At 46.9% G+C, this 22,238-nt stretch overlaps 2 protein-coding genes across 2 annotated transcripts in view; both read right to left on the reverse strand.

Moving 5' to 3' along the window:
* Positions 1-22,238, reverse strand: part of LOC143801430 (uncharacterized) — a 977,383-nt gene that overhangs the window by 302,509 nt on the left and 652,636 nt on the right. Inside the window, exons 13-14 of the mRNA XM_077281248.1 lie at positions 15,969-16,066; positions 15,812-15,890 (exon numbers count right to left, since the gene is read on the reverse strand). Coding sequence (XP_077137363.1) covers positions 15,812-15,890; positions 15,969-16,066 — 177 coding nt within the window. The remainder of the gene's footprint in view (positions 1-15,811; positions 15,891-15,968; positions 16,067-22,238) is intronic.
* LOC143793593 (gastrula zinc finger protein XlCGF66.1-like) overlaps positions 1-22,238 on the reverse strand; it is a 124,316-nt gene that overhangs the window by 61,771 nt on the left and 40,307 nt on the right. The window lies entirely within an intron of this gene.

Here is a 22,238-nt window from a genome sequence, read left to right on the forward strand (position 1 = left end):
TTTCCGGATCACATGAACACATCTCGTGTGTTAAAGGTTAGGGTCCTGCTGGATTGACAGTCCACGCCGTGCACTTTGTCTCTACGTGGGATAACAGCGTGAATATTCACACTATTTCCCTACAAAAGGTTAAGAAAAAACCTTCAGAAAAAGAAAAAAAAAAACGTAAAAAATCAGTGAAACATGCCAAAAACTGGGGTAAATATGGGTCTACTGAAAAACCAGTGTCCGCGTCCTTCTGACACGAAGCTAAACTGTATAGTTCCAAGTAATCACTGCACTCATGTAGTTAAAGTTGCAAAAATCACAGGTTTTATTGAACTTGAATCAGTGAAAAAGGTGCTTGGCGAATATTTTTAACGTTTCGGCCAGCCCGTGGCCTTGATCACAAATTCGCTGTAGCAAAGCAAGAAAAAAATAAACACAATATTACAAATAGATAGGTGTACATATACATATTTACATATTTACAAAAAAATCCACAAAAATCCATGTTAGAGATACTGACAGCCATGGTTGGACCCATATATCCAGAAATGCAGATCATAAATTATATCCAGTAAATGAATCGGAAATCACAGAGATGCAGAAGAGAGTATTTCAAAGAAAATGCATATACATGGTATAGAGCCATAGCAAGGTAAGAAGACATACCCCAATAAAAATCTGCTGTCTACAGTAAGGGTACCATATGTCTGATGAGTCAGATACAAGAGCACAGTTGTGTAACCTGGAAGGAATAATGCACAGTAAGGTAGTTATCAGACCTGTATATATCCACAGTTGTATAGTCGACAAGGGAAGAAGTGTTATATTGGAATGCTGTAGTCAAGCTGCATTCATGTGGGGAAACCCCGTTTTTAACATGTTAGGGGGAGACGTGCACTGGATCTATGTACATAGTTATATATATCACGTGGGGGTAGGCTTGGTGTCCAGGGTATATTGTACATGTACTAACCAAACAGGTATGGTATATTCGTTTGTCCGTGCACTACATTTGTGAATCCAGCCGGAGGGAAAAGAACTGCTGAAATATAAATTGGATATACATGAAGGTATGAAAGGGGGGAATCCTATGTTACCAAAGTGTGAAGACAAGGGGGGGGGGCTTATGGCGTACCTGTCCTGTATATATAACCATCAATCTTGACCAGGTTATGTGATGTCTGTTGCTTCTGAATCCTCACAGGGGTAGCTGTGAAGGATAGTACTGTGGGTAAGAGAATAATATGTGACTAGGACCTGGGAAATGTATGTAAAATGTGGTACTATATGGACTCTTCAAGTACCTGTCTCATATAAGGACACAGGGGTACAGGTTGGTTTGTATAGTCCTTGTGTGGTGTGGTATATCACAGGGGCCCACCGGGTTAATACTGCTGTAGGCAAGAGAATAACAGAGAAATCAAGACCCTATGAGAGATTCATAGTTTACTTATCTGTCGGCTGTGCTGAGGTCTCACATCAGTTGTTCCTTGTTTCATGCACGTGGAGCAAGCGTTGGTGGCCTAGTGGGAAATGCCGACACAATCCTGGGTCAAGGCAGTGAGGTAGGCTAGTCCTGGTATTGTCCACAAAGTTAATATAGTGTCCGGCCGGTCATGTGACCGGATGTGCAGGGGGACGCCGGCGCATGCGCAGTAGGTACTATTTGTGCCATCAAGTGCCGAGGTCTCGGCACCTGTGCACTGTGCATATGGCAAAGCTCCTCTGCACTTCAGGGAATAGCCGACGCTTGCGCAATGCGCCCAGGCGCTGTGCTTACTGCGGCTGCACTTTGTGTGCTGAACTGGGTACTAATATGCTTGTCAGAGCTGGTGTGTGTCATCAGGTTGCTGGGACATATGTGTCTGTATGTTGTATCCTGAGACCACTGTTTGTATGGTGTAGACACTACCTAGCGCTGTGTGCCAGTGATGTGCAATAGGTGATTATGATGACACTGGACAGATACAATGTAAATGAGTGATATGTAATCAGGCCAGGATAGTGCATAAGATGACACTGGGCGAATACAATATAAATAAAGAATACAAGCAATGAATATAGTCATGGCATATACATATTATGGTACACAGATATGCTGGTGGTAGGAGTCCAAACTGATAAACAAAAGAAATAAATGAAATAAGGGAGAAATAAAGTAAAAGAAAAGAAAAGAAACTGGAAAAAATGGGGAAAAAAAATTAAACTGGAGAAAATAAAAATGAACGACATTATCCAAAAAAGGGGAAACAAAGAAATGAAACCGGACTAGTTTTTTGGGGGCAAAAATTCTTAGCTGAAAAGGACGGAGGAAGGAATAAAGGTTATCTAGATCCAATAGAGCCCGTGGCCTTGATCACACGTTAAAAATATTCGCCAAGCACCTTTTTCACTGATTCAAGTTCAATAAAACCTGTGATTTTTGCAACTTTAACTACATGAGTGCAGTGATTACTTGGAACTATATAATTTGTGGGACCCAGCGTCCCGTTCACTGGCACCGTGAACTATATTGATTGAGTGCTAGCTTATCGTATTTTCTACAAGTGATTACCCCTTTAAGTTGTAAGCACCAATCGAATCCATGTCAGCCGAGACTCACGTGTATGACGAATCCACGGGTTCAACCATCCTATCCAAGATCAAGACGAAAACAGATTTTCTCCATCTACCAAGTAAAGACGTGAAATCCAGAGATTGGGAGAGAGAAAGGAAGAAACTTATTGGCTACGACCTGCATTGTGCAACACTGGGAGAATATCACCGACAAGCCAGAATACCTCGGGGTCTACGCTGCAATTTACGTCCAACACTATTTTCAGACAATGAGAAATATTGTGCCACATTCCAAAAGATTCTAAACAAGTGTTCCTTTGACATAATACTATTGACTATTGAATACTTACAAGAAGCTATAAAAGATACCGAAGAAAAAATAGAGAGCATTGAAACCCAACTAACGTCCACCCTGAGCACTACAGAGCTCTCTACACTTAAAAACAAAATAGACTCTAGCCTCGCCACCTACCAGCGAACCCTAGAGGAAAGGAAACGTACAAAATTCCAAAGAGACACCGAGGACCACCTATCTAATAAAGTATACAGATGGGAGGATACAGCTCCCCGACGAACAAGATCAAGGTTCCGACGCACACCAGGGGGAAATTACCCCTCAGGGGGCTCCTCACCTGCCGGGGGCTCCTCTGCAGGATCCGGCAGCGAGACTGGTGGGGCTCAGTCTACAGGACCACGTTTTTTAGGAAAAGCCGCACGCCCACAAGGAGGGGAAGGAAGAAGAAACGAGGAACGTCACATGACACTGAGATCACAGGTAGGAGTCCAAACTCTGTAATAAATATCTCTGACTACACTCTTTCTCCTCTAGAACTCAAGGTCTTAAACAAGGGTCTATCATTTTGTCCAACTCCCAAATGGGACTCATTCCAACTAGAGAGGGATCTTCAACGTTTCTATAGAAACATTAGATTAAAGGTACATTTTGAGGAAACATCTAACCCAGTAGTCAATAGATTAGGCACAACGCCCAGCCAGAAAGAGAATGCTAAAATCACTATAGGAGCACTAGGCTTGAGAAACCCTAGCACTTTCGTACCACCTAAATCAAACCATGTGGTGGAAACATTTATTAGTCTCCTTGATAGGGATATCAAGGGGACTATACATGAACAGCGCCTAGGTCTCCTCCCTGTCCGCCACAATCTCAATCCTCTAGAAAAACAGGCACTAGACTCATTGAGTGAAAATAAGAACATCGTAATCAAACCAGCGGATAAGGGGGGAGCCATCGTCATCATGAACAGACATCACTATGTCACCGAGGTTAGGAGACAGTTATCTGACACAGATACCTACAGAAAGCTACCGGGGGATCCCACGTACTCCATACAACGGAAAATTAATACTGTGATTAACAAACATATGGGCCTAGGAACCATTGACACTAAAACGAAGACTTTCCTTATTAATCATCACCCAGTAACTCCAGTATTATATATTTTACCCAAAATACACAAGAACCTCCAAAATCCCCCTGGCCGCCCCATCGTAGCATCGACTGACTCGATACTCAACCCCCTGTCCAAATTTTTGGAAAAATTACTTACACCCTACACCCGGTTGACAAAATCTTTTATACTGGACACTGGTGATTTTCTAGCAAAAATCCGTAACATCCGCAACATCCCACCCGATAGTCTTCTATGCACGCTGGACGTCAACAGCCTGTATACCTCTATCGTACATGATAGGGGGATCGCAGCTGTCTCACTGACTCTACAGGAAGCAGAAATTGATGCCAATACCCATGACCTTTGCTTGGACCTCTTGAATCTGGTACTTAGGGAAAACTTCTTCCTATTCGAAGACGATTTTTTTGTGCAGACCTGTGGCACCGCCATGGGGTCCAACGTGGCCCCGGCGTATGCTAATTTGTATATGGATCACTTCGAGAGGGAGTACGTATACCCCAACCCTATATTCCAACAGTACGCATTGACCTGGTACAGATATATCGACGATATATTTTGCATATGGCAAGGTGACCATACTAGCCTCCAGGAGTTCTATGACATTATCAATACAACAAGACCAGAACTTACCTTTACACTCTCATACAATGACAGTGAAATCATCTTCCTAGACACCAAAGTCCTCAAAGACTCCTTAGGTAACTTAAGTACAGACATCTACTCCAAACCGACCGATTGTAATAGCCTTCTGCTCTACAATAGCTGCCACCCGAAATCCACAAAGGACAGCCTCCCCAGATCACAATTCAAGAGAGTATCTCGAATTGTCTCAAACCCAGAAGTAAAAGTAACTAGGCTACAAGAAATGTCGGACAAATTCATGGCCCGCAACTATCCCATGGACCTCCTCAACACCGAGTCCACTAGAGCTTTGGAGGAAACGGAAAATAAGATACTAGACTCCCATAAAAACCCGAGACTTCCATTTGTACATGGTCACCACCCCACAATGGGCAGGATACACAATTTAATTCGGGCGCATTGGCCACTCTTAAATAGAGCCTATCCATCCATCCCCGTGTTTAAAGAACCCCCTTTGATGTGCACCAGGAGGCCCAGGAATATAAGAGACAGGGTCGTTAGAGCTGACCTAGGCACACAAAAAGCTCTAGCAAACAGAACACTCTCGGGACACAAACGCACTGGGACCTTTCTTTGCTTGGGCTGCATGAGTTGCTCTAATGTGATTAAGGGCAGCGAGGTAATACATCCCCGGACTGGTAAGTCATACAAAATAAAGGACTACTACACCTGTGAAACCAAATTTGTGGTCTACATTATAAAATGCCCCTGTGGGCTATTATATGTAGGGGAGACTACCCAGGCAATAAGGGACCGCATATCTAGCCATAAGTCCACGATTCGATGTGGTAAATTATGGCTCCCCCTCCCCCTCCACTTCAAGGAAGCCAACCACAATGTAGCACAACTAAGGTTTCAGGTCATAGAAAAAGTCTCTCGTCCAAGGCGAGGTGGTAACCATGTGAAATTACTCAAACAACGTGAGACATTTTGGATTTATACTCTCGATACTTTACATCCGCGTGGCTTGAACCGTGAGATTGACTGGCTAACCTAGATTCTGTCTCCCATGTAGATTCAATGACTTCCTATCCAAACAACCGTTGCAAGTTGCACAGCCTAGCCGGTAAGATGCACACCCCATTAGTTCCATCATAAGTTTCATTTTTTAGGATCTAGATAACCTTTATTCCTTCCTCCGTCCTTTTCAACTAAGAATTTTTGCCCCCAAAAAACTAGTCCGGTTTCATTTCTTTGTTTCCCCTTTTTTGGATAATGTCGTTCATTTTTATTTTCTCCAGTTTAATTTTTTTTCCCCATTTTTTCCAGTTTCTTTTCTTTTCTTTTACTTTATTTCTCCCTTATTTCATTTATTTCTTTTGTTTATCAGTTTGGACTCCTACCACCAGCATATCTGTGTACCATAATATGTATATGCCATGACTATATTCATTGCTTGTATTCTTTATTTATATTGTATTCGCCCAGTGTCATCTTATGCACTATCCTGGCCTGATTACATATCACTCATTTACATTGTATCTGTCCAGTGTCATCATAATCACCTATTGCACATCACTGGCACACAGCGCTAGGTAGTGTCTACACCATACAAACAGTGGTCTCAGGATACAACATACAGACACATATGTCCCAGCAACCTGATGACACACACCAGCTCTGACAAGCATATTAGTACCCAGTTCAGCACACAAAGTGCAGCCGCAGTAAGCACAGCGCCTGGGCGCATTGCGCAAGCGTCGGCTATTCCCTGAAGTGCAGAGGAGCTTTGCCATATGCACAGTGCACAGGTGCCGAGACCTCGGCACTTGATGGCACAAATAGTACCTACTGCGCATGCGCCGGCGTCCCCCTGCACATCCGGTCACATGACCGGCCGGACACTATATTAACTTTGTGGACAATACCAGGACTAGCCTACCTCACTGCCTTGACCCAGGATTGTGTCGGCATTTCCCACTAGGCCACCAACGCTTGCTCCACGTGCATGAAACAAGGAACAACTGATGTGAGACCTCAGCACAGCCGACAGATAAGTAAACTATGAATCTCTCATAGGGTCTTGATTTCTCTGTTATTCTCTTGCCTACAGCAGTATTAACCCGGTGGGCCCCTGTGATATACCACACCACACAAGGACTATACAAACCAACCTGTACCCCTGTGTCCTTATATGAGACAGGTACTTGAAGAGTCCATATAGTACCACATTTTACATACATTTCCCAGGTCCTAGTCACATATTATTCTCTTACCCACAGTACTATCCTTCACAGCTACCCCTGTGAGGATTCAGAAGCAACAGACATCACATAACCTGGTCAAGATTGATGGTTATATATACAGGACAGGTACGCCATAAGCCCCCCCCCCCCCCCTTGTCTTCACACTTTGGTAACATAGGATTCCCCCCTTTCATACCTTCATGTATATCCAATTTATATTTCAGCAGTTCTTTTCCCTCCGGCTGGATTCACAAATGTAGTGCACGGACAAACGAATATACCATACCTGTTTGGTTAGTACATGTACAATATACCCTGGACACCAAGCCTACCCCCACGTGATATATATAACTATGTACATAGATCCAGTGCACGTCTCCCCCTAACATGTTAAAAACGGGGTTTCCCCACATGAATGCAGCTTGACTACAGCATTCCAATATAACACTTCTTCCCTTGTCGACTATACAACTGTGGATATATACAGGTCTGATAACTACCTTACTGTGCATTATTCCTTCCAGGTTACACAACTGTGCTCTTGTATCTGACTCATCAGACATATGGTACCCTTACTGTAGACAGCAGATTTTTATTGGGGTATGTCTTCTTACCTTGCTATGGCTCTATACCATGTATATGCATTTTCTTTGAAATACTCTCTTCTGCATCTCTGTGATTTCCGATTCATTTACTGGATATAATTTATGATCTGCATTTCTGGATATATGGGTCCAACCATGGCTGTCAGTATCTCTAACATGGATTTTTGTGGATTTTTTTGTAAATATGTAAATATGTATATGTACACCTATCTATTTGTAATATTGTGTTTATTTTTTTCTTGCTTTGCTACAGCGAATTTGTGATCAAGGCCACGGGCTGGCCGAAACGTTAAAAATATTCGCCAAGCACCTTTTTCACTGATTCAAGTTCAATAAAACCTGTGATTTTTGCAACTTTAACTACATGAGTGCAGTGATTACTTGGAACTATATAATTTGTGGGACCCAGCGTCCCGTTCACTGGCACCGTGAACTATATTGATTGAGTGCTAGCTTATCGTATTTTCTACGAAGCTAAACTGGTCAGCTGCTGTGTACTACTGACGAGGAGATAACGTTTTATTGCCTAGTGTCCACAGCAGACCCCCATGGTTTCCGGGGTCCTCCAATGAAGCGATAGAGAAACTAGCTCAGGCACTGAGGGGTTAAGTTTGTATTTTTTGCATCTTTTTCTTTATTTTTTTCTTTGGATTTATTCGCAGTTGTATTCGGCAGCGATTACCGTTCTGGACCAGGAAACTGTAAATGGTCGTCTAAAGGGTTAATAGTTGCGGAGTAAAAAAAAACAAAAGGATTGTACACAGACGGCACACGGGCCAATGTAACTCGCTTGGACTGAGCAGATGAGAAGGTTTTTTTCATGGACCTAATATACATTTAAAGGGATGTTCCCAAAAGAGGGATTTTTGGTTCTTACCGTAAAATCTCTTTCTTGGAGCCTTCATTGGGGGACACAGGTAACCATGGGTGTATGCTGCTGTCACTAGGAGGCTGACACTATGCAAATAAAGAAGTAACTCCTCCCCCGCAGTGTACACCCTCCGACAGGCACCAGGCAACTCAGTTGGTGCAAAAGCAGTAGTAGGAACAGGTAACATATAACTCAACCTATGTACCAACCCACAACAATGGCACGTTAGCCAACACGGTACAACTTCAAGGGAGGGTGCTGTGTCCCACAATGAATGCTCCAAGAAAGAGATTTTACGGTAAGAACCAAAAATCCCTCTTTTTTTCTCGCTTCATTGGGGGACACAGGTAACCATGGGACGTCCAAAAGCAGTCCCTAGGGCGGGTATTCTGCAGAAAAAGAGGAGCTAGGTCGGCCGGTCAGAAACCGCCGCCTGCAGTATCCTCCTACCCAGGCTCGCATCAGCAGTAGCCTGAGTATGCACCTTGTAGAATTTGACAAAGGTGTGAATGGATGAACACGTTGCGGCCTTGCAAACCTGGGAGGCCGAAGCTTGGGGACGAACTGCCCAGGAAGCTCCCACATACCGGGTAGAGGGAGATTTCACCCCCGAAGGGGGCAGTTTGTCTTGGACACGGTATGCCTCCAGAACCGCCGAACGGATCCAACGAGCAATTGTGGACTTGGAGGCAGGGAGCCCCTTTCGACGCCCTTCCGAGACGATGAACAGAGGATCGGCCTGACGAAAAGAGACAGTTCTGGAAAGATAAATCCGGATAGCCCTGACCACATCCAACTTATGAAGGGATTTCTCCAAGGGATGAACCAGGGAAGGGCACAAGGAAGGGAGGACAATGTCCTCATTTATGTGAAAAGCCGAAACTACCTTTGGTAGGAAGGAAGGAACCGGACAAAGAACCACTTTGTCCTGATGCAGGACTAGAAAGGGAGGACAGGACAATGCCGCCAGCTCCGACACTCTTCTAATGGAGGTGATGGCGACCAAAAAGGCTACCTTCCAGGATAGAAGCGAGAAGGAAATGTCCTGAATCGGTTCAAAGGGGGCACGCTGGAGGGCGTCCAATATGAGGTTGAGATCCCAAGGCTCGACAGGAGGACGTAGGTCCTCACCTGAGGCAGGGAGGCCAGGTCTCTTTGAAAAAGAATGGACAGAGCGGAAATCTGGCCCTTCAAGGTGCTAAAGGAAAGACCCGAATCCAGACCCGCTTGAAGGAAACTGAGAAGGGATGAGGCCATAGGAAACAAATTGTTGTCCTGACACCACCGGAAAAAAGCCTTCCAACACCTGTGGTAAATACGCGAGGAAGCCGGTTTTCTCGCCCTTATCATAGTCTGGATGACGCTTTGAGAAAAAACCCGCGTTCTTCAAAACCGCAGCCTCAACGGCCATACCGTTAAATTCAGAGACCGAGAATTCAGGTGGAAGAGGGGCCCCTGCGAAAGAAGGTCCAGACGATCCGGAAACCTCCACGGAACGTCCAATAGAATGTTCACCAGTTCCACATACCAGGCCCTGCGAGGCCAATCTGGAGCTACTAAGAGTACGGGGACCCCTTCTGTCTTGATATTTTTTACGACCCTTGGGATCAAGGGGAGGGGTGGGAACAGATAGGGCAGCTAGAACTGAGTCCACGGGATCACGAGAGCGTCGCATCCGACGGCCTTCGGATCCCGAGATCTGGAGACGTACTGGGGAACCTTGTGATTTGCCCGGGAGGCCATCAAGTTGACGTCTGGGACGCCCCACCGCTGGCAAATCTGCCTGAAGATTGCGGGGAGAAGAGACCATTCGCCCGCCACGATGCCCTGGAGACTTAGAAAGTCGGCTTCCCAATTGTCCATCCCTGGGATGTGGACGGCTGACAGAGGGAACGTGACCCTCCGCCCAGCGCAGAATTTTTGCGAGTCCCTCCCTGATGGTTTATGTAAGCCACGGCCGTGGCGTTGTCCGACTGAATGCGGACCGGTTTCCCAGAAAGGAGAGACTCCCAGCGGATGAGGGCTAGGAAGATAACTCTGATTTCCAAGAGGTTGATAGGGAGGCGCGCCTCCTGAGCAGTCCAGCGGCCCTGGGCTGTGAGGTGGAGAAAAACTGCTCCCCAACCTTGGAGACTGGCGTCGGTGGTGATCACCTGCCAGTGAAGAGGGAGAAAAGACCTCCCGCGCAGCATGGAGGTGGATAGCGTCCACCAAGAGAGAGACTGTTTCACTCAGAGAGAGGCGAAACGGGTGATCCAGGGAAAGTGGATTCCTGTCCCAGGCCGACAGAAGGGCCAGCTGGAGGGGACGAGAGTGGAACTGGGCATAGGGGACGGCCTCGATGGAGGCGACCATCTTTCCCAGAACCCTCATGGCGAGGCGGAGAGACGGAGGATCCGGGCTCCTTAGAGCTCTGATCCCCCGACGAAGAGAAAGTAACTTCTCCTTGGGGAGGAAGACCTGAGCCTGAGAGGTATCGAATTCCATGCCTAGGAACTCCAGCCGCTGAGATGGAATCAGGGAAGACTTCTGGTAGTTGATTATCTAGCCTAGGCGAAGAAGCGTGTCCAGAGTAAGCTGGAGGCTCTGGCTGCAATCCCGACGGAAAGGCCCTTGATCAAGAGGTCGTCGAGGTATGGGATTACCAGAATCCCTTTTGAACGTAGGATGGCCATGACAGCTGCCATGACCTTCGTAAAGACCCTGGGCCCAGACGCCAGACCGAAAGGGAGGGCCGTGAACTGATAGTGATGGCCTTGGATCGCGAACCGGAGGAATCTCTGATGACATACGCAAATAGGGACGTGAAGGTACGCATCTCGGATATCCACGGAACACAGAAACTCTCCCGGCTCCATGGACGCGGTTACCGAGCGTAGAGATTCCATCCTGAAACGCCGAATCCGGAGATGGCGATTCAGCTGCTTGAGATCCAAAATTGGACGGAGAGAGCCGTCCTTTTTTGGAACCACGAACAGGTTTGAGTAAAAACCCAAAAACCGCTCGCGATGAGGCACCGGAACTACGACTCCTGAGGCGAGGAGAGAATCGACGGCCTGGAGAAGTCCTGAGAGGTGGGAGGGCTGATTGGTAGGATGAGAGAGCAGGAAACGTCTTCCTGGGGCGAAGAAAATTCTATCTTGTAGCCTGACGTGACGATCTCCCTGACCCAGGCGTCGTCGACAACCGATAGCCAAACCTCTGAGAACAGAAGCAAGCGGCCTCCCACCCTGGAAGGATTTCCAGGTGGGGGCGACCCGTCATTTATTAGAGAACCTGTGACCCTGAGATCCAGATGGTCTTGCGGGGTGGCTCTTAGCACTCCAGCGTGGCAGAGGCCTGAAAGAAGGTTTTCTTCGGTCTCCTTGTGAGGAAGAACGGTCCTGGTTTGGGTTTCCAGATAAGGCGAAGGACCGAAAGGGACGAAAGGACTGGGGGCCCCTCCTGTTGAAGGGACGTTTTGGCTTGGACTGGGGTAAGGAGGTACTCTTACCACCCGTAGCGTCCGAGATCATTTGATCCAGCTGCGTGCCGAAGAGTCTAGAACCCTGGAAGGGCAAACTAGTGAGAGATTTCTTAGAAGCGGGGTCAGCGTTCCACGCCTTTAGCCAGAGAATCCGGCGAATGGCCACAATGTTGCTGTTACCCCTGGTGGAGCAGGCCGCTGCATCAAGGGAGGCATTCATGAGGTATTTACCCACAAGAGAAATCTGATCCGCTAAATCAGACAGTTCCTCAGCAGGAGCAGAGGCCAAAATGCCTCTGCACAGGGTCTTGGCCCAGGCTGACACAGCCTTGGCTACCCAGGACGAGGCGAAACTAGGGCAGAGGGAGGCTCCGGAAGCCTCAAATGCCGATTTTGCTAATGCCTTGATTTGCCTGTCTGTGGGGTCCTTAAGGGAAGCCGCGTCCGGGATAGACAGAACTGTCTGCGAGGATAGCCTGGAGACGGGCGGGTCGACCTTAGGAGACTCGGACCATTTGGAGACAAGGTTGGAGTGAAAAAGGGTATAACACGTCTAGCCGTTTCCTGTCAGGGAAACGCTTGCCAGGGTTTTTCCATTGTGTAGAGGTAGTGTTGTCAAACTCCCCGTGATTAGGAAAAAACCTAGAGGAACGTTTAATCCCTTTAAACGCAACGGAGGCGTCCTGAGAGCTTGCGTCATCCTCTTTAAGTTCAAGCGTCTGAATGATAGCCTTATTTCAGCTATCAACCATCTCCTGTGTTTCGGAAGTCTCATCTGCATCAGAGTCAGATTCCGACTGAGAGGAAAAGTCAGACCCGACGTCCGCCTGCGAGGAGGGGGAACGGGCAGATAGGGGAATCCCATCCAGGGAACTGGAAGAGTATCTAGATAAGGTCCTTTTTATGTCTCTTTTGTCCAGTCTGCCACTGTGAGGGTCTAGGACAGGTGCAAGCGAATCGCCGTGTGAGGCGTTCGTGGCAATGGTGGCATAAGAGAGAAGCGGGATACGTTCAAGTGCCTGGACCAGGGACTGAGAAACCTTAGTCAGGTCGGACACTGATTGAGACATTACAACAGCCCACTCTGGGGGAGGGGGGGGTGCAGTCATCCCGAGACCTAGGAGCTTCCTGAGGGACTGACATAGTGAGAGGAACGCAGGACGGGCAGAAAGGTGACGGCTGACCTGAGGCCCAGTTTTTCTTACAGTGAGCGCAGGCGTAATGGATGGCCGTAGTGGCAAGAGCCGGAGTGGGGTCGGACATAGGTGGATATTACCTTGTCCTGGAGTGAAGAAGTACTGCCGAGTTGAGCCCGAGAGAGCAGTAGCGCTGAGCCCTGCAGAAAAAAAACAGCGACAGCGGTAGCTGCAGATGCCTGTGTTCCCCCGAAATTGCTCTGTCCCATGAGGTGAGCAGACGCTGACAGGGAGCAGGAAGTCACAGAAAGAGCGCTGAGACAGCGCGACGCTGTGGGCGCGTACCGGCGCTGAAGGGGGGAAGCATAAGAAAACCTCCAACAGAGCTGAAAGATTCCCGGCCGCAATAACGTCGGCCGCCACCAGAGGGCGCTCAAGCGCCAAAAAGAAAGTGAAGAAAAGCCGGGATAGGAAAAACTGGCCACAATAATGCCAGCCGCCACCAGAGGGCGCTCAAGCGCCAAAAAAGAAGAAAAAGCCGGGACAGGCAGAAAAAAATGGCGGGCACGCTCCAGCAAGTTTAAATAAAAAGGAGGGAAAGAATGCCAGCGTTAATGTGAAGCCTTTCCCCGCGGTTTAGCGCGTCCCAGCGCCTGAAAGAAAGCGACCGTCTCCTATCACAGGGGAAGCCTGGTAAGTTATATGGAGATTGCTGCCGGGCAGGGTGAGGGAAGCAAGGGGGGGCTTTGTTGATTGAAGATCCCTTACCTGGAGAGGAGGAACCATCAGGATCCCTTGTAGACTAGAGGGTCCTGGAAGAAGTCCTCCTTCCCACGCCACGATCTCTCCGGCCAGGGGGAGAGGGTCACTGGAAGTGACTCCGAGGAGAGGGATGAGGAGGGGAAACGGGCAGGACCGGCCACCGAGGAAGAAGAACCCCCGAATGGGTGACAGGGGACAAGGTCCTGCCCAGCGGGTCCGAGAGGGTGCGATGTGGGTGATACCACACTGCTCTCTCGGTCGGTGAGAAGACTGCACCCTGTTACCCTGAAGGAAAAATCTGAAAGGGAAAAGGTTAAGAAACAAAACAAATCCCTGTAAAAGAAATGCGGATCTGGGGTTAGATCCAGGTCCGCCTCCTACAGACACTGAGCAAAAACGGAGGTGCCTGTCGGAGGGGGTATACTGCCGGAGAGGAGCTACTTCTTTATGTGCGTAGTGTCAGCCTCCTAGTGACAGCAGCATACACCCATGGTCACCTGTGTCCCCAATGAAGAGAGAAAGAAATCACAAGGTTTTATTTTTTTTATTTTGCCAGTATGACGCATTTTTAAATCTGTCCTATTTTGCACATATCACCCCCTAATTACGCCCCTCCGGGCTCTGTGTACCCAACAGTTCCTGTGTGAACCCATATGTGGGGAGGAACCGCATGTTATATACTGGGGTGGGGGCAACAGGGCCGGATATTATACGCTGGGGGGCTACAGAGCCGGATATTATACGCTGGGGGGCTACGGGGCCGGATATTATACGCTGGGGGGCTACGGGGCCGGATATTATACGCTGGGGGGCTACGGGGCCGGATATTACACGCTGGGGGGCTACGGGGCCGGATATTATACGCTGGGGGGCTACGGGGCCGGATATTATACGCTGGGGGGCTACAGGGCCGGATATTACACGCTGGGGGGCTACGGGGCCGGATATTATACGCTGGGGGGCTACGGGGCCGGATATATCACATCTGTTTGTAGATACAAGCTCGTAATCCCTTTTATGATGAAGCACTTCTCCACCCCGGAACAGAGGAGGGACTAAACATTTGTCATGTACTGTCACCTACCCGGTGTCCTCCGACAGACTGGTGTTCTGGTTCTCCTACATCCAAGATGGCCTCCATAGTGGCCGAGAAATGACATCCACACCTCCATAGCACGGCACTTCCTGACTTACCACAGGGCTCTTCATGTCACCGGGCGGCCAACTTGGATGTAGAGGGACCAGAACGTTGGCCTCAGTGTAGGAGGCAGTGGGAGACAAACAGAGGGGACAGGTAGGACGACTCTACATGTGACAAGTTGTCACTCGTCAGCACCAGGCAGAGGCTGATACATCACCGAGATCCATGGGACGGGGAGATTCACAACCTGTAACACAAGCTCAGTCATTTATATGGCAGCACGGGACTTGTGGAAGAAAAATATGGATGGAAGGGGTGGAAGAAATATTCTCAAAGGTAAAGGAAAACTAAATCTGTGCTTCCTAAATCATTAAGAAGAGGTGTGAAGGCGGCCCTGTTATTCATCGGTGCACCGCCGGACTCTACAGGAGCAGCCGCGCCATCACCGGACGCTTCTGCTGAGATGAGGACAGCAGATAAAGATTCACTGCACCGGAGACTCCACACGATATCGCACACTGCGGTCATTATTACATAACGGTCATCGTCATCATCATCATACGCCAGTTAATATCACACACCTGTGGAAACATCTACCAGAATCTCCTCCTTCCCGTCACTCACACACGGCTGATCCCCCCTCATCATCGCTTCTTCTTCTGTCTCATCCTTCACTTTATTCTTAGTCGGATCTTCCTCCTGATATATCAGATGTAACACTCAGCACAATACAAGAAACCACCAAAATCTGTGACATCTATGACCTCGATCAGAAATGTCCCCCCATATACAGATCTGGTACAGGGCTCAGCACCGTCTACCTGATGATCCTCCGGGATGTTGTGATTCTCCTCCGGACAGTCCTGGGAATACAGAGGACGCGGACATCTCTGTGGTGGATTTATTTCCACAACTCCATCTGTAGGAGACACACAGTGATGGAATAGATTGTGTCATGTGATGATGAGATGATGGGAGTAGTAGTAGGTGACCACAGAACAGACATGACGGTCTCCCCTCCTCACCTTGCTGATCGGCCCATATTGTGATCGTCTCTTGTGCTCCATGTATAACCTCAACCTTAATGTCAATCAGATCTTCACCCTAAAAAGTAAAACGTAAGATGAGCTCAGGTCCCATCACTTCATGGTCAGATGTTGTGGGGGCTTCAGTGTCATCTACCTGATGATCCTCCGGGATGTTGTGTTTCTCCTCCGGACAGTCCTGGGGATGCAGAGGACGGGGACATCTCTCTGAGGAATTTCTCCTCCTGGGTCCATCTGTGGAGACACACAGACTGAATACATGACCTGCCGTGTATCTGTCTATATGTGACACACGTCTCTCAGAACCGGTAATTCTAGGTTTATGCACCAGGGATTAAATTACATTGTTGTGGTCCTCACCACCGGTACCGAGGTCCAAGCACATTGTGGGCTCAAGTATGAAGTAAGAATCAGCGAAGCCAAAGCCTAATGCTCTCTGCTCTGCCCTCAGAGAATGAGGACCCTGAGGAGAGGGACAGAGAAGACCCTCGTCAGTCAGATGGAGGAGCCGCACTAAGAAAAACAACTTCTCCAAGTTCCCTCTCCACCAGGGATGGAACCATAGAGGAGCTGGAGAAAGCTCCACATTTCTATCCAGCGGTTTCTTCTCTCCTAATTCACCATTATGGAGATTGGGCGAAGGACGGTTACCATTTACCAGTGATTGTTTTTTGGGAGCCCCAGAGGTCAACATGAGGACACGGCCTCCCTCCTGGACAGGATCCTCTGGGATCACTCTAAGGCCATGTGCACACGTATGTTCGGATCCCTGCAGATTTTTCACGTTTTGTCTTGCGGTTTCCGCTGCGGGTTTTGGTTTTACTATTGATGCTGCATATGCTGTGCGAGAAGGACCTTCGTGACATCACGTTCATGTGACCGCGACGTCACGGTCATGTGACCGCGACGTCACCGCAGGTCCTGCTCGCACAGCAACCCTGAGACCGGACGGCCGTGTGCAGCGCTGAGAGGTGAGTATAGAATTATTTTTTATTTTAATTCTTTTTTTTTTACCACAAATATGGTTCCCAGGGCCTGGAGGAGAGTTTCCTCTCCTCCACCCCAGGTAGCAACCGCACATTATCCGCTTACTTCCTGCATCGTGGGCACAGCCCCATGCGGGAAGTAAGCGGATCAATGCATTTCTATGTGTGCAGAACCGCAGCGATTCTGCACAAAGAAGTGACATGCTGCGGGTTTGTAAACCGCTGTGTTTCTGCGCGGTTTTTCCCGCAGCATGTGCACAGCGGTTTGCGGTTTCCCATTGGTTTACATGTTTACTGTAAACGCAATGGAAACTGCTGCGGACCCGCAGCTGCAAAAACGCTGCGGATCCGCGGTAAAAACCGCAACGTGTGCACATAGCCCAAGAGGAGAGAACCTGCCGTCCTCCTATTAATAGACGAGTTACTGTGTTTTAATTCTTCTTTAACCCCTTCACTACCTTTAACGTATAGGTACGTCTTGATGATCATGCCAGCACAGGAGCTATACCCTCGCAATCGCCGCTGGGAGGTCGGCTTATGGGATAGCAGAGACCCGGCTATCAATGCCAGGAGCGGTGCCCGCACTGCCCCTGGCTGTTCACCCTCCAAGATGCCTAGATTAATACTGATAGCAAAATTTAGGAGTTTGGGAGAGGGAGGGAGCTCCCTCTTCCTTCCGATCGGCACCACCGTGACGTCATTGCGAGTGCCCGATGGTCGTCATGGCAACCCGAGGATGACATGACAACCTCAGGGTCAGCCAGTGACTGTGCCAGGAGCATGGACTAAGAGCTTTGGTCAGTGCAGTATACAAGCGATCAGCACAATGAAAGCGCCACAAGATAAATAAAAAATGAAAGAAACAAAATAGCTATATTTATGTAAAAATAAGAATAAAGTACATACATTTGATAATTCTGCATCCAGAATGAAATGATCTATAAAACTGCCCCACTAGATAACCTCACAGAAAAACAAGCCGCCATACATCTCCATCAGCAGAAAATAAAAAACTTAGAGCTCTCAAAATAAAGCAATGCAAAAATAATTATTTTTTTCTATAAAAGTTTTTATTGTGTGAAAGCGCCAAAACATAAAAAAATATATAAATGAGGTATCGCTCTAATCATACGGACCGAAAGAATAAAGATGTCTCCTCAATTTTACCACACGGTGAATGGCATAAAAAAAATTCCTGAGTAGCCGGTGTTTGTTCATTCTGCCTCTGAAAAATTGGAATAGAAAGCCAACGTCATGTGCCAACGTCAACTCGTCACGTAAAAAATAAGCCATCACATGACTTTGTGGGCCGAAAAATGGAAAAATTATAGCGCTCAAAATATGGCGATGCAAAAACATTATTTTGCAATAAAAAGCGTCTTTTAGTGTGTGACAGAAGCCAAACATAAAAACATCGCAGTAAGGCTCGGCTCACATTTATCCTGCGCTCTGCACTGAGCTCTTACGCCGGGGCTTCTGTGTAAATCTCTGAAATTTGCGATTCAGACAGAAACCCATATTCCCTATAATGAGGCCGATAGAGGCAGAGTGAACATCATGTGGCTTATCCGGCGGTGTCTATCTTTTTCGACAGAGTAAATCTGCATTATAGCGAATGGACCTGTCCATCGTGTCACCTGAAGTACGTCTCTCGGAGATTTACATGGAAACCACAAGTAAGTGCTCAGTGTCGAGTGCAGGATAAATGAGATCCAAAATGGGCCCAACAAAAGCTTCTACTCAATCCACTCAGGTCCGTCATCTCTCAATGGAAATATAGGGGGCTTCCACGTTACTGATAGTACAAAGGTTCTGCAAAAGCACTTTGGCTTCTCGTCCCCAAAAAGAAATTCAGTAAATTCTGCACTCCCAAATTCCAATGGCCCCCAGTGTGCCTAAACCACATTTAGTGCCCATATGTTTGGCATTTCTGTGGTGATCAGAGCCTGCCTAATTTACGGGTGTATGTCTCCAGAAGCACGGGCTGGGCATAATGTTCTGGACACTACAACGTATTGGTCATTACTACGGCAGTTTACAATTTTCACTCAACAACATCCACTGCTGCCTGTTTCTGGAAAAGACCCATGGAGTCAAAATCATCACTACACCTGTAGATAAATTCTCAAAGGGGTATAATTTGCAAAATTTGGTCACTTGGGGGGAATTCTGCTGTTATAACACTTAGGGGCTCTGTATATGGAGTCCGCAAACTATTCTAGGAAAATCTGCACTCCAGGAGGCAAATAGAGCACCGGAATCTCACCATATGGCTAAAAAGTACTGTACAGCCACATATGGGGTATTGCCACATTCAGCTACAGTTGTGGGACACATTTTGGTGCCATTTTTATCCATTTTACCTTGTGAAAATGTAAAATCTAGGGCCAAAATAATTATATTTTCTTCACTGCCCAAAGGTATAAAATTCTGTGACACACCTGTGGTGTCAATATGATCACTGCACCCCTACATGAGGTCATTGAGAGGTGTAGTTTGTGAAATGGGGTCACTGATGGGGGGTTCTGCTGTTCTGGAACCTCAGGAGATCTTCCAGTGGGTCATGGCACACTCAAACCATAACAGTAAAATCTGAACTCCAATATGGCGCATCTTCCTTTCCGAGCTTTACACTGTGCCTCAAAAGTAGTTACTGACCACATATGGTGTATTGGTGTTCTGAGAAGAAATTGCACTGTTCATTTTCTCCTATTCACCATTTTGAACATTGGAAACTTAAGGCCAAAGCAACATTTTAGTGGAAAAAAAAAAAAGGTAATTTTCCATTGACTTAGCTAATGTTCTACATTTCTGTGAATAGCCTGAGGGCTAAAAATGCTCACTGCACCCCTAGATTAATTCCTCAGGAGGTGTAGTTTCCAGAATCAGGACACTTGTGGTGGTTTCTGCTGTCTTGGCATATCAGGGGCTCTACAAATGTGACATCGCATCACCAATCTCTCTCAAAATAGCACTCCAGAATTCAGTTGGCATTCCTTCCTTCCCGAGCCTTGCCATGCATGCAAACAGTAGTTTTCCACCACATAAAGGATATCGACGAATACAGGAGAAATTGCACAACAAATTTTAGGGTCCACTTTCTCCTGTTTTAACTTATGAAAATTCAGAATTTGGATCTAACACAACATGTTTGTGGGAATTTTTTTTTTATATTTTCACGGCTCAAAGTTCTGAACTATGAGTTCAAGGTGCATGCCACACTTCTACATATATTCCTTGAGGGATGTAGTTTCCATAGTGGGGTCACTTGTGGTTTGTTTCACTGTTTAGGCACATCAGGGGCCCTGCAAACACGACATGGGGTCCGCCATCTATTACACCCAATTTTACGTTCCAAAAGTCGAATGGTGCTCCTTCCTTTCCGAACTTTGCCGTGCGCCCAAACAGTAGTTTTCTACTACATATGGGGTATCGACGTACTCAGGAAAAACTGCGCTACAAATTGTATTGTCAATTTGTGTAAAATTTGAGGCTAAAGAAATAGTTTTGTGGGGAAAAGTAAAATCTTCATGTTTCCCCCCCACATTTCTTTAATTCCTGTGACGCTACCAAAGGGTTAATAAACTTCTTGTATGTGGTTTTGACCACTTTGAGGAGTGAAGTTATTTAAATGGTGCAAATTTTGTGTATTTTCTGTCACATGGGCCCCTCAAAGTCACTTCAAATGGGATTTGGCCCCTAAAAAAATGGTTTTGTAAATTTTGTTGGAAAAAATGAGGAATTGCTGTTAACATTTTAACCATTTCAACTTCCTAACAAAAACATTTTTTAAAAAAAATAAAGAAAAGTATACATATGGTAAGTGTAACTTATAGGCATAAAAATTCAAAGATGCAAAAAATAATGACCAAAATTAACCTCGAACATGAAGTACAATGTGTCACAAAAAACAGACTCAATCACTGGGATACGTTGAAGCGTTCCAGAATTATCTCAAAGTGACACTGGTCAGAATTGTAAAATTTAACATGACCATGAAGGTGAAAATAGACTCGATGAGTGAAAGAGTTAAAGAGAAAAATCTCAACATCCACCTTCATATAAACATTGGGATTTCTGCCCATTTCTCGAGGCAAAACTTCTCCAGTTCCTTCAAGTTAGATGGTTTCCTCTGGTGAACAGCTATCTTCAAGTCTGAACACAGATTCTCCTTGGATTAAGGTGTGGACTGACTCAGCCGCTCAAGAAAATCTACCGGTTTCCCCTTAAAACACTGGAGTGTTGCTTTAGCAGTACGCTTTGGGTCATTTCCTCGCTGGAAGGTGAACCTTCATCGCAGTATCAAATCACTGACAGACTGAAACAGGTTTTGCTCAAGAATATCCCTGTATTTCGCACCGTTCATCTTTCCCTCTACTCAGACCATTTTATCTGTCCCTGCTGCCAAAAATCATCCCCACAGCATTATGCTGCCACCACCATATTTCACTGTGGGCTTGGTGTTGTCAGGGTGAAAAGATATATCTTTATACACTTTTTTGTACTTTTATATTTTTTTATGCTATGAAACAATAAGTTTTCCCCTTCTGCTAGCTAATGTAGATGTAACTGTATTTAAAATGGCTGCCAGTATTCACCTATGCCCTACTTTAGTTTCTGAGAAGCCAAGTATCATTTCTTCTGAAATCGAAACCTAGGATATGTGAAGAGAGGAGGATTCACCAGAAGAAATCAGGACAAATCAGAAAGACTGAATACTAGATATGTACTGCTTAAACCCCGCCTATTGCATTCCTTCTGCTAATACACAATATAGTACTGTGTATCCGGAAATAAAGTCAGTTGCTGTGATCGTTGCTGATACTTAAAGATGCACGAGCATGCACTGAGATTGAACTAGCTCTTTGTCTGACTCATTCTTACCCGGTACCAGTGCTCATAGACTAATTTGGAATGACTGGTGAAGGAAGGGTATTGGTCGTGACGACCCCGACAATTTGGCGCTTCCAAAGTGGGGCACGGCCAGTGATCCGAGACCCCCTGGACCCATCCCTGGATGTCTGTGGACGACACCCGTAGTGGCTGACCTCGAGGACTGATCACCCTCCAAACACGGTAGGTGGAGATCATATACTCTGTATGTGTCACACTTGCTAGTGTTTCAGCCATTATTGGTTTGTCTGTGGTCTCCTTGGGTCCGAGGGGTGACCGGTCGAATAGTGAGACCGAGCGCGATCCTGCGCCGTGCTCCGAACCAGCAACTGAGAGACGTCGCATCCTCGTGTACACCATACCTCCTCCACCGGTCATCGTACTCCATTCAACCACCCTACCCGTGACTATTGTCTAGTAGTGAAGTAGAGTGAAAGATTGAGAAAGTTGTAGATTGTGGGGCGGCTTAGAGAAAGGGATAGGAGACGCAGCCTCTGTGATATTGTACAAACAGGTAATTAAGACGT

The sequence above is a fragment of the Ranitomeya variabilis genome, chromosome 1 (assembly GCF_051348905.1).
Source record: "Ranitomeya variabilis isolate aRanVar5 chromosome 1, aRanVar5.hap1, whole genome shotgun sequence".
NCBI classification, from domain to species: Eukaryota; Metazoa; Chordata; class Amphibia; order Anura; family Dendrobatidae; genus Ranitomeya; species Ranitomeya variabilis.